At 33.6% G+C, this 12,815-nt stretch overlaps 1 protein-coding gene across 2 annotated transcripts in view; it reads right to left on the reverse strand.

The window, feature by feature from the left end:
- Positions 1-707: 707 nt before the first annotated feature.
- LOC100372076 (endophilin-B1-like) overlaps positions 708-12,815 on the reverse strand; it is a 29,756-nt gene continuing 17,648 nt past the window's right edge. Inside the window, exons 7-11 of one of the 2 annotated variants that reach the window (XM_085492467.1) lie at positions 10,986-11,003; positions 8,739-8,828; positions 8,057-8,157; positions 6,153-6,240; positions 708-4,545 (exon numbers count right to left, since the gene is read on the reverse strand). In XM_085492467.1, the coding sequence (XP_085348593.1) occupies positions 6,186-6,240; positions 8,057-8,157; positions 8,739-8,828; positions 10,986-11,003 (264 nt within the window). In that variant the 3' untranslated portion in view covers positions 708-4,545; positions 6,153-6,185. Of the gene's footprint in view, positions 4,546-5,911; positions 6,075-6,152; positions 6,241-8,056; positions 8,158-8,738; positions 8,829-10,985; positions 11,004-12,815 lie in introns of both variants that reach the window. The other variant, XM_006818704.3, reaches the window with a different exon arrangement.

Raw genomic sequence — 12,815 nt, forward strand, 5'->3', positions numbered from 1 at the left:
TTTAAGATGGCTGAATGGTAACCATTTTAATCTTTAAAAGGCACCAAAATAAGCATTTCTGCCATTCTAGATCTACATCTCGGTTATACATGGACAGTCCATCTTGTTAATATACATAAATATATATAACAAGACCAAAATGTTTTTTTCAGATCGGATTCAAAATGGCCGATTTCTGCCATTGTAGACCCACATTTCAGGGACCATCTTACATCACATTCAAACTTCATGCATATTGGAATGCACGTCCATTCATTTCATGATTGAATTAAAGTTTGCCATGCAATCAATGTTGTTTTATAAAAAAACACATCTAGAAAAAGAAAATTCCCATTAGTATTAGAACTTAAGCCAACAGATGTTCAGCACCAATATTCGTTCTGAAGTTTTTGCTTAAACAGGTTGAAATAAAATATGCATGGCACATGACCCTAAAACTAATCATGTTGCACATTTCCCCTAAGTCTTTGTAGTTAGCGAGTTTGTATGTATGTGTACGTGTCCCCAAAGTACTGATGTGATAAATTTTATCAAAATCCACCCACAAATTTTTGCTTACAGTCATAGACGCGCCAAACTTGCTTTGCACACACAGCAGCTAAAAAAATGACATGTTCTTGTCCATTCCAGTCACATACAAAATGGCCGCCAGTCGGCCGCCTTGAATTGCATCTTGATTGTATAACAATGACCACAGCAGACAGTAATTGTAGTTTATTAGATTTTTAATATACTTGGACTAAACCAACATATCTAAAATGGAGGGAAGATAATTCACTAATACTTTTACACTGTAAATCGCTAGATTTTAACTCCTGGAAACGGATTTTATGGCAGTCATACATAACAAATTTTGCGAAATTTCACTGCGGCAAAATATCTTGAATTTGACAGACACAAATATACGTCTTGTAGAATTCAAATTGATTTACAGTATGTATTTGACCCCTACAGATCTTGAAAATAAAAATTTTGGAATACAAACACTGCTCTATTGGGATAAGATATGTGTATGGTATATATAACATGTCTCTAGAGAGCGCTGCCATGGGGGTGAGGGCTGGGGGGTTGAGAAATCACAAGCAGAGGCTGGATAGGTGGAAACAATCTTCAAAAATGAGATGTTATCTACACAGGTCCCTGATCTGATACAATTGGCACATATCTAAACCTTGTTAATCCCAATAGCTATAAGTTGGCTACCCAACATTCAAAACACATACATTTTTCGTAAAAATAGTCTCCCTTCCTGTTGCAAACGTGTCTGATAATGTGACCCCGATCTTGTCCATTAGTTTCATGGTTTTTGTTTACAGAAAAATATTAGCTCTCCCCTAAATGTATGTAGGCTTTCTTGCTTGTTTTTTTTTCATGACTACATCCGCAAATTATAATCTAACCCCAACTTCATGTCAATGAAAACATGTACAGTTAGATCTACTGCACTTCATCTATGGCACAAAACCTAAACACATCTATGCAGGTTGCAGTAACAAGTACATTGAGTTAGGGAGCAAAATTTACAGTACCCCCTAGGACAATGTCAATAACACTTCAATTAAAAAGGTTAAATAATTATGAAAGAAATAATACCTTCACCAAATATTCATGAAATTAAAGTGGATTTTACAATTTTGTAAATATTTAAGCTGTACATGAAATCAGAATGAAGAAATTACGGAGGCAGTTTAATATTGAAGCAATTTGATTTGATAATTTTACTGCAAATCTGCAGGATTGAATACTTAACTTTATGATACAGTAAACTGACTATTAGTTGAAATATATGATTTTTGCTGAAAAAGTTACTTTCCTCCTGCAATTCAACATGGCAATCACTAACAATTCCATCCTGATGTTTTTTTTCCTTATTGAGGAGAAATAAACTAGTCAACACCAACACCGTTGAATCATTCTGTGTTTTTGTTTTGTATTCACATGTGAGATTATCTCACTGATAATTAAGCAACTCAATCTAATGAATACATTTTTTATGTCCGATCTAATTATTGGGAGGAATACCTCATTTCCGTCATTACAGGTGCATGTCAAACACAATTTAGAGTTCTCGTGGGATTTTAAGTACGCAAAAATCATGCTTATTTAATGATAACTACATTTACGCTAGCATGTGCACTTCAAATAGATATGGGTGGTTTTGTACAAGTTTCAACAATGTTACTTCTATACAGACAGCCTAGATAGAATTGTTTTAAGCTATGTCTACTTTTTAAACATTAAAAATCACATTCAGGGAAACATGCCTAAGTTTTTTGTGAGTAATTATTGTAAAATAATTTATTTTCACTCGGAATTAATTTTCGCAATTTTCACTGAAGAAATGATTCAGTGAAAATAAAATCCAGCGAATATACCTTTTTCCTATATTTTACATTTAGCTCATCAAAAATCAGTAAATACAATTCCATCCAAAACACCCAAAAAGTAGTTTCAGCGAAAATTAATTCCAGCTAAAATAACAACTGCACAAGAACGTTTGAAATAAATGACAATAAAACTTAATAATTATAATAAATACCAACACCTGCAATAAAGTTAACAATGTCACTTTTTGTGTGCACAACATGATGACATCTGCAATCTTTGTGTGCACAACATGATGACATCTGCAATCTTTGTGTGCACAACATGATGACATCTGCAATCTTTGTGTGCACAAAAAAATGACATTTGCAATATACTTTGTGTGCACAAAATGACATCTGCAATATACTTGTGATGGGGAAACAACGCAAAAATACCATTCCTATAGACGAAAGTGTGATTCTTTGAAAATAGGAAAAAAAAATTGTGCACAATCACTTTTTTAATGTACTTTTAGCAGCAACACTGAAACTTTCTTCCTTCAATTGCATTTTTGGTGAATGCTCAAAATAATCACAAATAATGGGTAGAATTATGGAGAGCGCCACACATGTTCTGTATTCAATAGTTAAACAACAATATTCTCAATTTTTATGTGGATTATCTAATTTCAGATACTGTAAAAGGGCAATATGCAAATGAGGCACTGCAGTTCAGACTGTTTTGAGTTGCATTGAAGATGTTCATGAAGATATAAAGAGCATATTAAGACAGTGTTCAAATTACAAACGACAACAAGTTATCTTGATCAGCAGACTACAACAACTGAGGCTTAAAAAGCTTAGCATACATCCAAGACCAGATAAAAAAAAATAAAGTCCATATAATTAATATATTTTATTTGTTTTCCCATAATATATTCTTATCTACATTATTCTCTGTCTGGTACACCAATTATAAAGTAATTAAAAGATGAACTAGTGAATTTAATGTGTATTGGTAGAGTTCACTACCAGATTGAACAGATTGCATCTCAAAGTGCACCACCACCACCGCTTGGTGAAAGATTTTATTTTCAGAACTGTTCCATACATTTTGAGCTCAGATTTCAAAGTTACACTCAGAAATGGTACTTGAGATTATTGCAGTTTTGTAACTATTATTACAAGACATATTTCACAGCAGGAATATGCATATTCTAAATGTCAAGATTATTTTGGCTTTCCTGTTCTCTTGCTAAATTGTTCACGCCCACACAGACTCACTAAAAATTCACCTAATTCTGAATTACATCACAGTAAGTAAGAATTAGGATGAATTCTCAAATATTTGGTGCATATTAATATCATCAAAAATGTCACAAGGTGCATGTATGATAGTTTCAAAACTGAAATTAACGTACAAGTAATATCCCAGAATGCAACTCTCAACTTATGACAATCACAAAATAGAAGAGGTCTCATTCTTCTACAGTTCAGCATAATTAATTAAGGCATTTTTTCAACACTAATTTCACTCACTAATTTGGTGAAAAAAAGTTGGCAAAATGAATGAAAAAGGTCTGGAAAAACAAAACAGAAATAAATAATTCGAATTTTTCTAGAGCACCAGTTGCAATTGCATAACTCTACACACAGACTACTACGCAACAATATTACTGTAACCATGGTAACCAATAGATGTAGTTCAAATCTGTGTTAATCTATACCTTTATAATCCGCATCAAAACAATTTTTTTTTTCATCGCATAATGACTAATAACAAATAACCCAATGACAAATCACGCAATAACTGATGACACAATTGCACAAGACACAAACTTGTAATTTTGCATTTTTTTTTAAAGACTGCTAAATGCTCCTTTTTTTGGACTCAGTTTGTCAACAATTTTTTTTTAGTGGCGTAGGTAGATTGTCTCAGAACTACGGAATAAAATAGTCTGTTCAATTCTTGTACGTTTTAGACGGTCGTCTTGTAAGTAATCTCCTTGAGGGCACTGTACACGATGTTACAAATCCCTATAGAGGGCGCTGCCTTTTGTAGTGAAATCAAGATGGCCGACAAATTGTCTCTCCAGTGTAGATGAAGAATGTGAAAAAAAAAAAAAATGCACTAGTCTAAAAGCTCCAGAAATGTAACAGGTACTTTTCCTTTTTGGTTGCCTCGTTCTCCCATCATCCAATCGGAATCCATGCCGGGAAGACTGTATACTGTAATTATCTAGAAGGACAGGGAACATGAATATGATAATTTGAATACTCGCATATTTGTCTACTGTTCTGCAAATTAACAGCACAATGTACACAATATGTTAAGGGTGGGGAGGGAGGGTAAGGTATGGGTGGTCACTAAACACTAAATAAACATATACATGTACAGGTATATTCACACATCGTCTGCGTTTTTCCAATTCAATTTCGGCTATTCATAGAGGCTTAATTCAGCAGGCAATGCGTTAATAAAAATCTTGAATGAAGTTTTTGATATCAGATTAATCTACAACGCCATCAAAATAAGACATCTGAACTTCTTGTATCCATGATATATTGAATAAATTATGACTTGTTTCAGGTTGATCACTTTTTATTATACTTTACAGACAGCAGATGAAACTGCTGAAAACACAAGTTACGATAGAAATGGGAAGAAACAAAAACAAAGTATCCCAGTGTGCACCATGCAATTTAATCTCAATCAGCCGCGTGCAAAACTTTGGTGTACACATGCATGTGAAATCAGACAGTGACTGACAAGATTAAATTTTGTATTTACCATAATATAAAATTGAATTTATACGCATGGATTATACCATTTGACACGGGGATGAAAGGTGCAAGCAAAGCAACCTACAGCACATACCAGAACTTGTGTAAAGCCTTCAATTTTTTTTAGTTTTTCTCTACGTCTATAGGACTAACATTTATTTTTGCATGCATGACTGTTTTCGACTAGTTTTAAAAACTCAAAGAAAAAAAAATTAACAAAAAGATGAGAAGAGACACACCCTTTTTACTAATGGCTACCAAGCCTACTATCCCCTGACACTATAAGAAGGTACAACAATCAGGTTAGTGGGGTTACACCACAAACACATGGTTATACCAATCCACTATTTACATGCTGTAGGCATTGAACTGTTCAACAATGCAATAGTACCAGTAACCGTGTAATCTTTTTTCCTCTACTCGCAGAAAGAGTTAAGTTGTGTAGTAAAACTAGGTCACCAAGTTCCGACAAGGCCATTCAGACAATTGGGACTTGGCAGCCATTTAACAAAACGAGTTTGGAAGAAAATGAGAGGAGGAATAAATTAAATCTGGTACAAAAGAAACGAAATTTAACATTGTAAATGTCAGTGGGAGGGGTATAAAGTAATAAAAGATATAAGCAAGATAACACGAGAGGAAGAAAAGTAAAGCGTGACTGAAATATACAGAAATGAAAATAATAGACACAAAGCCCTATTTGAAATGACTGATTTTAGTTACAAGTCAATTTTGTTTCCAAATATAGTCTTGCACTAGCAAGGCCTGTTCTGGTCTGTACGAAATAAGCGCTTTTTAATTTTGTCCCAGTTTGTATGTACCTCGTCAGCGAGAAGTGAAAGCTCTGAAAGATCAGCAGCATCGTAGTCATAGAGCACGCGTGCCCGTCTGGTGCCTGTCGGGGCCCTATCGTGGAACTTGGGTGGGGCAGAAGGGGCGGATGATATGTTGACAGAGTTTGAATGGTTCCCAGCACCTGGAAGACTGAAGAAACACCCGGGAATGCATCAACATCACGATGGAATGATTTGCAGAATGTGGAAACAAAAATAGTGTACATACAGAATAAATGCTTCAAAATAAGAGTGTACTGTCTCAGTTGTCAGAAGCAGGTGGGGCAGACGGAATGCAGTCACCTCCAGCTGGAAGGCTGTAAGTAACCAAATATGCTAAAATTAGAAAAACCAGCTAATAACATGTGCTGATACAAAAATAGGCTGGAGTCATCCAATGAAATACTACGATACTAACAGATTCAGGAGTGAGAGTGATTAGCCAATAAATGGCGCTTTACTATCAACCAATGAAATTTGCCAACTCTAAATACAATTTATATTAATTTTTTTTTAAAGTATACATCAATTTTTTTTTATTTCACATTAGAAACATTAAATATTTAAAATGAAGTTTCTAGTAGATTTTACAGTTTTACTGTGATACAGACTTCTTTGGATTGAAAATAATCAAGTCATTCATTGTGGCAGTTATAAAAAGATATAAAACGTAATTTAGATTGTCTGGAAAACTTCAAATTGTCTAGATAGCGCCAAAGAAATTTAATCTTCAATGAAATGTCTTAGAGTAATTGAAGTTTCAAGTATTGGTGTACATAATGTAAAATATCCAGTCATATCATTTTAACAGAATTAATTCATTAAAGTCACACGATACTCCTTTTACTGTGAGAAACCCAAGCTTGAAAACTACGATAACAAAGTACCACTATTGAGAAGAAAGATGAAAGAGACGAGAAAAAGACTTTGTTTATTGCACCCACCACCATTACGAGATCACCACGGCCTGCCAGCAAGGTATATATGCAAATGACATGCAAATGCAATGTTGCTATGGATACAGACTACATAGGAGAGACTAAACATCATCAGTCAGTAACGATTTAATCTAATTGCAGTAACTGGAGACGAATTTATAAGATAACGGTATGCAACGTTCATAACCATATGAAACAGAAGGCAAACTCTGACATTTTTAATTGAAAGCAATCCCATTCCATGCACGTCATTCTAATGTCTGATTACACGAACAGATTTATTGCGTGTATTTAAAAACACAAAACAGACGCTTTGTGAACGAACAAGGATACTGTCAAAAATGGTTTAAGGCAGACATTGAACATTTCGTTCAGACTCATTAATTAGCATTGGAATATGTAGATATGTCTGTTTTGTGATTTTGTAATCATCTCAAAATTATGAATTTTCATCGCATACCGCAAACTTATAAATCTTGACTGAACATAGCTATCTGATGCGAATTGACCTCTCCCCCTCTAATGGTTGGAAATCATTTCTCATTTCGCGAGATAACAATTACAGATTATACATTTTCTGAAAGTTGCTGTGACTTTTTGGGTTCTATGACGTCAGTGAAATTTTAACTGACTTGCGAAATTAGCAAAGATTTGTCGTTCACGAAATTAAAGCAATCTACAGTATTAGAGGTTGATCTCAAATTATGAGGTGAAACTGTAAAACAATAATCCATTATCAGAATTAAACAAAATCCAAAAATAATATCTACAATTATCCGCATCTTTCTAAATTTATACAACATGATAGCTATCTTTTGTCAAACAATATTCACCTCAGTTTAATAATTTTTTTTATAAAACCACACAGACTGCTATTTTTCTTTCTTCCGGTACTAATTTTTGTTTTTGTTGAATGCAAGTATACACTAGCAAAAGATTTAACTTTGAATTATGACTCATAGTTAATGAGTTAGTCTGAGTGAGAAAAAGCATGGTCATCATCTAGGGCAGTGAAGGAAACAAACCTCAAACAAACAAATCATGTTCTCACAGGCAAAGTTCAACATCACAAGCAAAAAATTGAGTTGTGCATGGAAATATCACTATTCAGTTTAACAGCTTCAACTTAATATACTTTGTAGCTAAAAATTCAAAATTTTGAGTCAATAAAATAAAAAAAATACAGAAAACCAACCTTGTGAGTTGTTTCTGCAGGTCAGCAATCAGACCGGTACACTGCACAAAGTAGGCATGTTGTACTTCTACGAAGTCCTGAAGGCAGCGTAAGTGGTTAGCCTAGTGCACAAAAACAAAATTATGGAAATATAAAAACAGCAAATACCGGTATGCTAAAAAAAGCAATATTGTAAAAAAAAAACGATTAGCATAAAGTGCATGTGATGTTGGTATAGAGACAATGGAGGAACATAAATAGGTAGAATGTAAGCATATGCAGTCCTTAAGACAGTGTCACTAACTGGACAATGAATGAATGTATTTGTTTCCAAGATTCACTGGTTGTCATGACAACTGACCATGTTTGTTTTTTTATATTTTTGTGTCCGGCAACAGTTTTGAAGATTTAATGTCACTGTTGTCTCTCCTGACTTTTTTTTATGTGCAGAAGTGGGGAAGTGCTGACATATAGTACATTTTTCCACAGAAGCCATATTTGTGACAACATGGCAGGGCTGTGTGACCATGTTGCTATTATAATAGAATTCTGGCAATTAAAAGTACTATACAGGTGTCAATCAGGCCCATGATGTAGAAATTATAAGCAATTCCAATCATCATGTTTAGGCTCGTGTAACCATGGTTCTGCGTAATATTTATAAACAAGAACACTAAAAATGTTACAATGTAAAAAGACTTACATGGGCATTGCTGACGCCTTCCAACAACAGTTTGGTGATCTCGTACTGCTTGTCAAATTCACTCTGAGCCACTCTCAGTTCTTCTTCAGACTGTGAATCACAACATAAAAGGTATAAGTTCATGAAATTGTTGACATTTACAAAAACACGGTGACAGTATTGTACAAGACGTAACATTTCATCAGTAATGGTTAACTTGTTCTCATTTTTAGAGGAATTTTATCAAAAAATAGATAGAATACCTTGCTAACAATTGAAGTTTCTGATTTTAATAAAAAACACAATAAGATGGATCGAGTTATGATCTCAGCTCTTAGATGTGCTCATCAGATGGCTTATCAAACATGTCAGTATGTAAACTTGTCATTGTCTACGGTGTTGTGTGGTTCTTACCTCCCCCATTGTGTGTGATATCAAGTTACTAAAATATGCCTAGTGTAGATGTTATATTAAAACACACGAAATCATGATATATCAAATGTGACGCAGCGTAGAATTGATAGCGTGCCTAAAAACACAGTGAAGTTAGACGACTTAGATTGGTACTTTGTATTGCGATACTGCGTGGTTATCACATGACATCACGAATGACGTCATGGCTTAGTACTATCTACAACCGGAAAGTAATACATTAGCGTAAATAATTCGGCCCAATATCAACCAGCTCCACAAAGTAATAACCGATACCCAGAGATAACCTTTTAATTACATGACCAACTTCACATGTCAAAACAGAGAAATCTGAGAGATTTAACAGAACTGCACTTTAAAAAATCATATGTTAATTTATGCTAATTATCTTTGACGTCTAAATACTCAGTTACGATCGTCAATAGTTTCAAAATCAACAGAAATGATACCCTTCCTAGCAATACTGTAGAACACTTTATTTTCGCTTGGAATTTATTTTCGCTATTTTCGCTGAAAGGATGATTCTGTGAAAATAAAATCCAGCGAGTATACATTTTCCCTATATTTCACATTCAACTCGTCAAAAAATCAGTGAAAATAAATTCCATACAAAACACCCAAATTGCTTTTTCAGCGAAAATTAATTCCAGCTAAAATAAAGTATTCCACAGTATTCCGAGTTACGATGCTATGCGATAGTTTGTTGATGTTATACCATATAGTATGTTTGGATGGTACAGTTGTGTAATAACGAAATTAATATAATATTTTTTTTCACATAAACTTTCCGTCATTATTATCAATTACTGTTATTGCAAGTAAATTGTTGTTATCCAGACCGAAAATTCTCAAATCACATCTATAACAAACGGTTCTGTCGTCTGATTTATTGTATTTTCTCCATGTAGTTTGAGCACACAGAGAAATGACATATATCCGTGCATATTGACATTTTACACTAAACAGTACCACTTTGGATGATATCATGGTCATGTGATAATAAGGTAATTCAGAAAATACCAAAATTTATGTCTGATTACATCATACAGCGAAGATATTATCCAAGACGCATAGCATCAAGAATAATGTAAAAGTGAACAATATACGAGAAGATAAATTCTGGTATTATGTTCATCTTTTTGTTCGTGTTTCTCTAAAATTCTGACAAAACAATAAAAACAGAAATTTATAACTGATAGACGCGATGACCAGGAACATGAATATTTTATCCAGGGCTGTAGCTGATTGGATATTCATGTCACATGACATAATTGTATTCTGATTAATGAGATTCAAGTAACATCATCGGTATTACAGACCAGCAACAAACGCCAGTATATGAATTACTGCTTGACATACCACAGTATACAGAATAGAAAGAGATTTCCTTCAACAGATCAAGTGTCCCAGTAATTTGGTCATTACAAAACATCATTTTTTAAAACAAATAACTTGATTTTCTAGCTTCAAACTTTTTGAAATTTTTGTTAAATATGGCAAAATAAATAAATTTGCAGGCAATTGAGGGAATGTTTTTTTCTGTGCAGGCATATATACTTTTCGTGACCTTTCTTTAATAACAAACTGACAATTTCAAAAGTTCATTCAAATCATCAATATAGGCACCTGGAGTTGGAAGGTTTGGTCACAAAATAAAAATACTTCAAATAGAGTAGCACAATTATAAAAAAAAAAAACATGTATTATTCACTATATAGTTTGTTTTCATTAAAAGAACATTACTGATACATCCACAAGATAGCAGACAGGTAATATTCAAGTTTCTAAAAATGAAAATTTGAAGCTAGATAATCAGAAAAATACTCTTATAATCACCTCAATCTCCTTCTCATCCTTTGAGACACACATTGGAGGAAATAAAATACAAACAATGACAGTCATTTTGGTTTGCCAGTTTACTTTTCTAAAAGTTGATATTATTGTCAAATTTTAAAACAAATACAACATTTCAATAATGTTTTAATATAGTCAATAAAAGCTAAATCTGACTACTAGTATCTTAGATTATTATTATGGATATTTTCCTCCAGGATATTAGCATAATAAAACTAGAGTTGTACAGTCCAGACGCCAACTGTCACATGCGAAATGCGAGCGACAGTGGGAGTCTTACACCCTTTGTGATATCATGTCTGTTTCAGTTTCTCATGAAATTAACATGCATTTGGAGTCAACAGAGTTTTACAGTGAAACAGTATTTATTCACGGCAGATAACAAATTGTATTAAATGTCAATATCCAAACAAAAAATTTTGTGTTTTAAAATCTTAAAGATTTCAAATGAAATGAGCAACAATTTTCAAATTTTACAAACATTTGTATTTTAAAACAATTTACAGTAATCCATTTCAGAACATATCCTGGGGACAAATTACATCACAAAATAGAAATTTCAACTGGCAATACAACTTAATACAATTTTGGCAAAGTTTAATGTGGTATTACATATCATATATCATTTACCACATCAAATATACTGTTCATGCATTATCGTATCAAACAGCACCAATTAATTTAATTTGGAGGGGAGATATGGAAGGATTAATGTAGCAGTGATCACCATAGCAACAGCCACCATTCATTTGGGTCAACCCTATTGATAAATACATGCCCTCAGGCGCCCTCAGGTGATAAATTCATGCAGTTTGCAATCCTGAGAGCCTGGCCAACACTGCCCCAGAAACATAACAATTCATTCAACATGCACAATTAATGGCGACAATCAACTGTAAAAAAAACACTGAATAAAGTGCTGCAATAAACTATAAACCCAACAATACACTACAGATACTAAATGAATCTCTGTAGAGACAGGTTTTGATTGACTAATAAAATACAACCTCAGAAACAAAAATCTTAAAGGGGTATAAATTTATTTATCCCTGCAACTTATTTTTCACCAAATAAGATAAACTGATTGTCGGGCATAAAAGGTGAATATAAACATAACTTTATTAATTTAACAAAGGCTGTATGTACCGAGTTCAAAGATTCACGGAAGAAGCTATTTTCAATTATATCCTATGAGCAATATTAAAAACCAACCTTTTCACTAGGTTAACCTGACTGTGCCAGATAAGTAAATGTTTTGGAGATATTTTTACTGAATAAAACATTGTTCAAAACACTTCCATGGTGAGAAATGAACACTACCATGGTTAGAAACAAACACTACCATGGTGAGAAACGAACACTTCCATGGTGAGAAATGAATACTTCTATGGTGAGAAATAAACACTTCCATGGTGAGAAATAAACACTTCCATGGTGAGAAATGAACACTTCCATGGTGAGAAATGAGCACTACCATGATGAGAAATGAACACTTCCATGGTGAGAGACAAACACTTCCATGGTGAAAAATTAACACTACCATGGTGATAATCAGTAACCATAGAAACTCAAATATACTTATAACTGAAACAAATAAGTTCCAACATAGTGAAAAGAAGATAGTTGAACAGAAGTCTGCCCCTGTATGTAAAGCGAGTGAATCTTTACAGCAGTGCGGTGTATACAAATAACAGATTAATGCAAGGCTTGAACTTTGCAGGACACCAATTTTGAAAGCTAAAATTGACAAAATTGTCTTGGCATCATAGAAATAGTCTAGAGAGTATCAAAAGCCAAGGCAAATTGTTTGGC

The sequence above is a fragment of the Saccoglossus kowalevskii genome, chromosome 17, assembly GCF_978046115.1.
Source record: "Saccoglossus kowalevskii chromosome 17, keSacKowa6.1, whole genome shotgun sequence".
NCBI lineage: Eukaryota > Metazoa > Hemichordata > Enteropneusta > Harrimaniidae > Saccoglossus > Saccoglossus kowalevskii.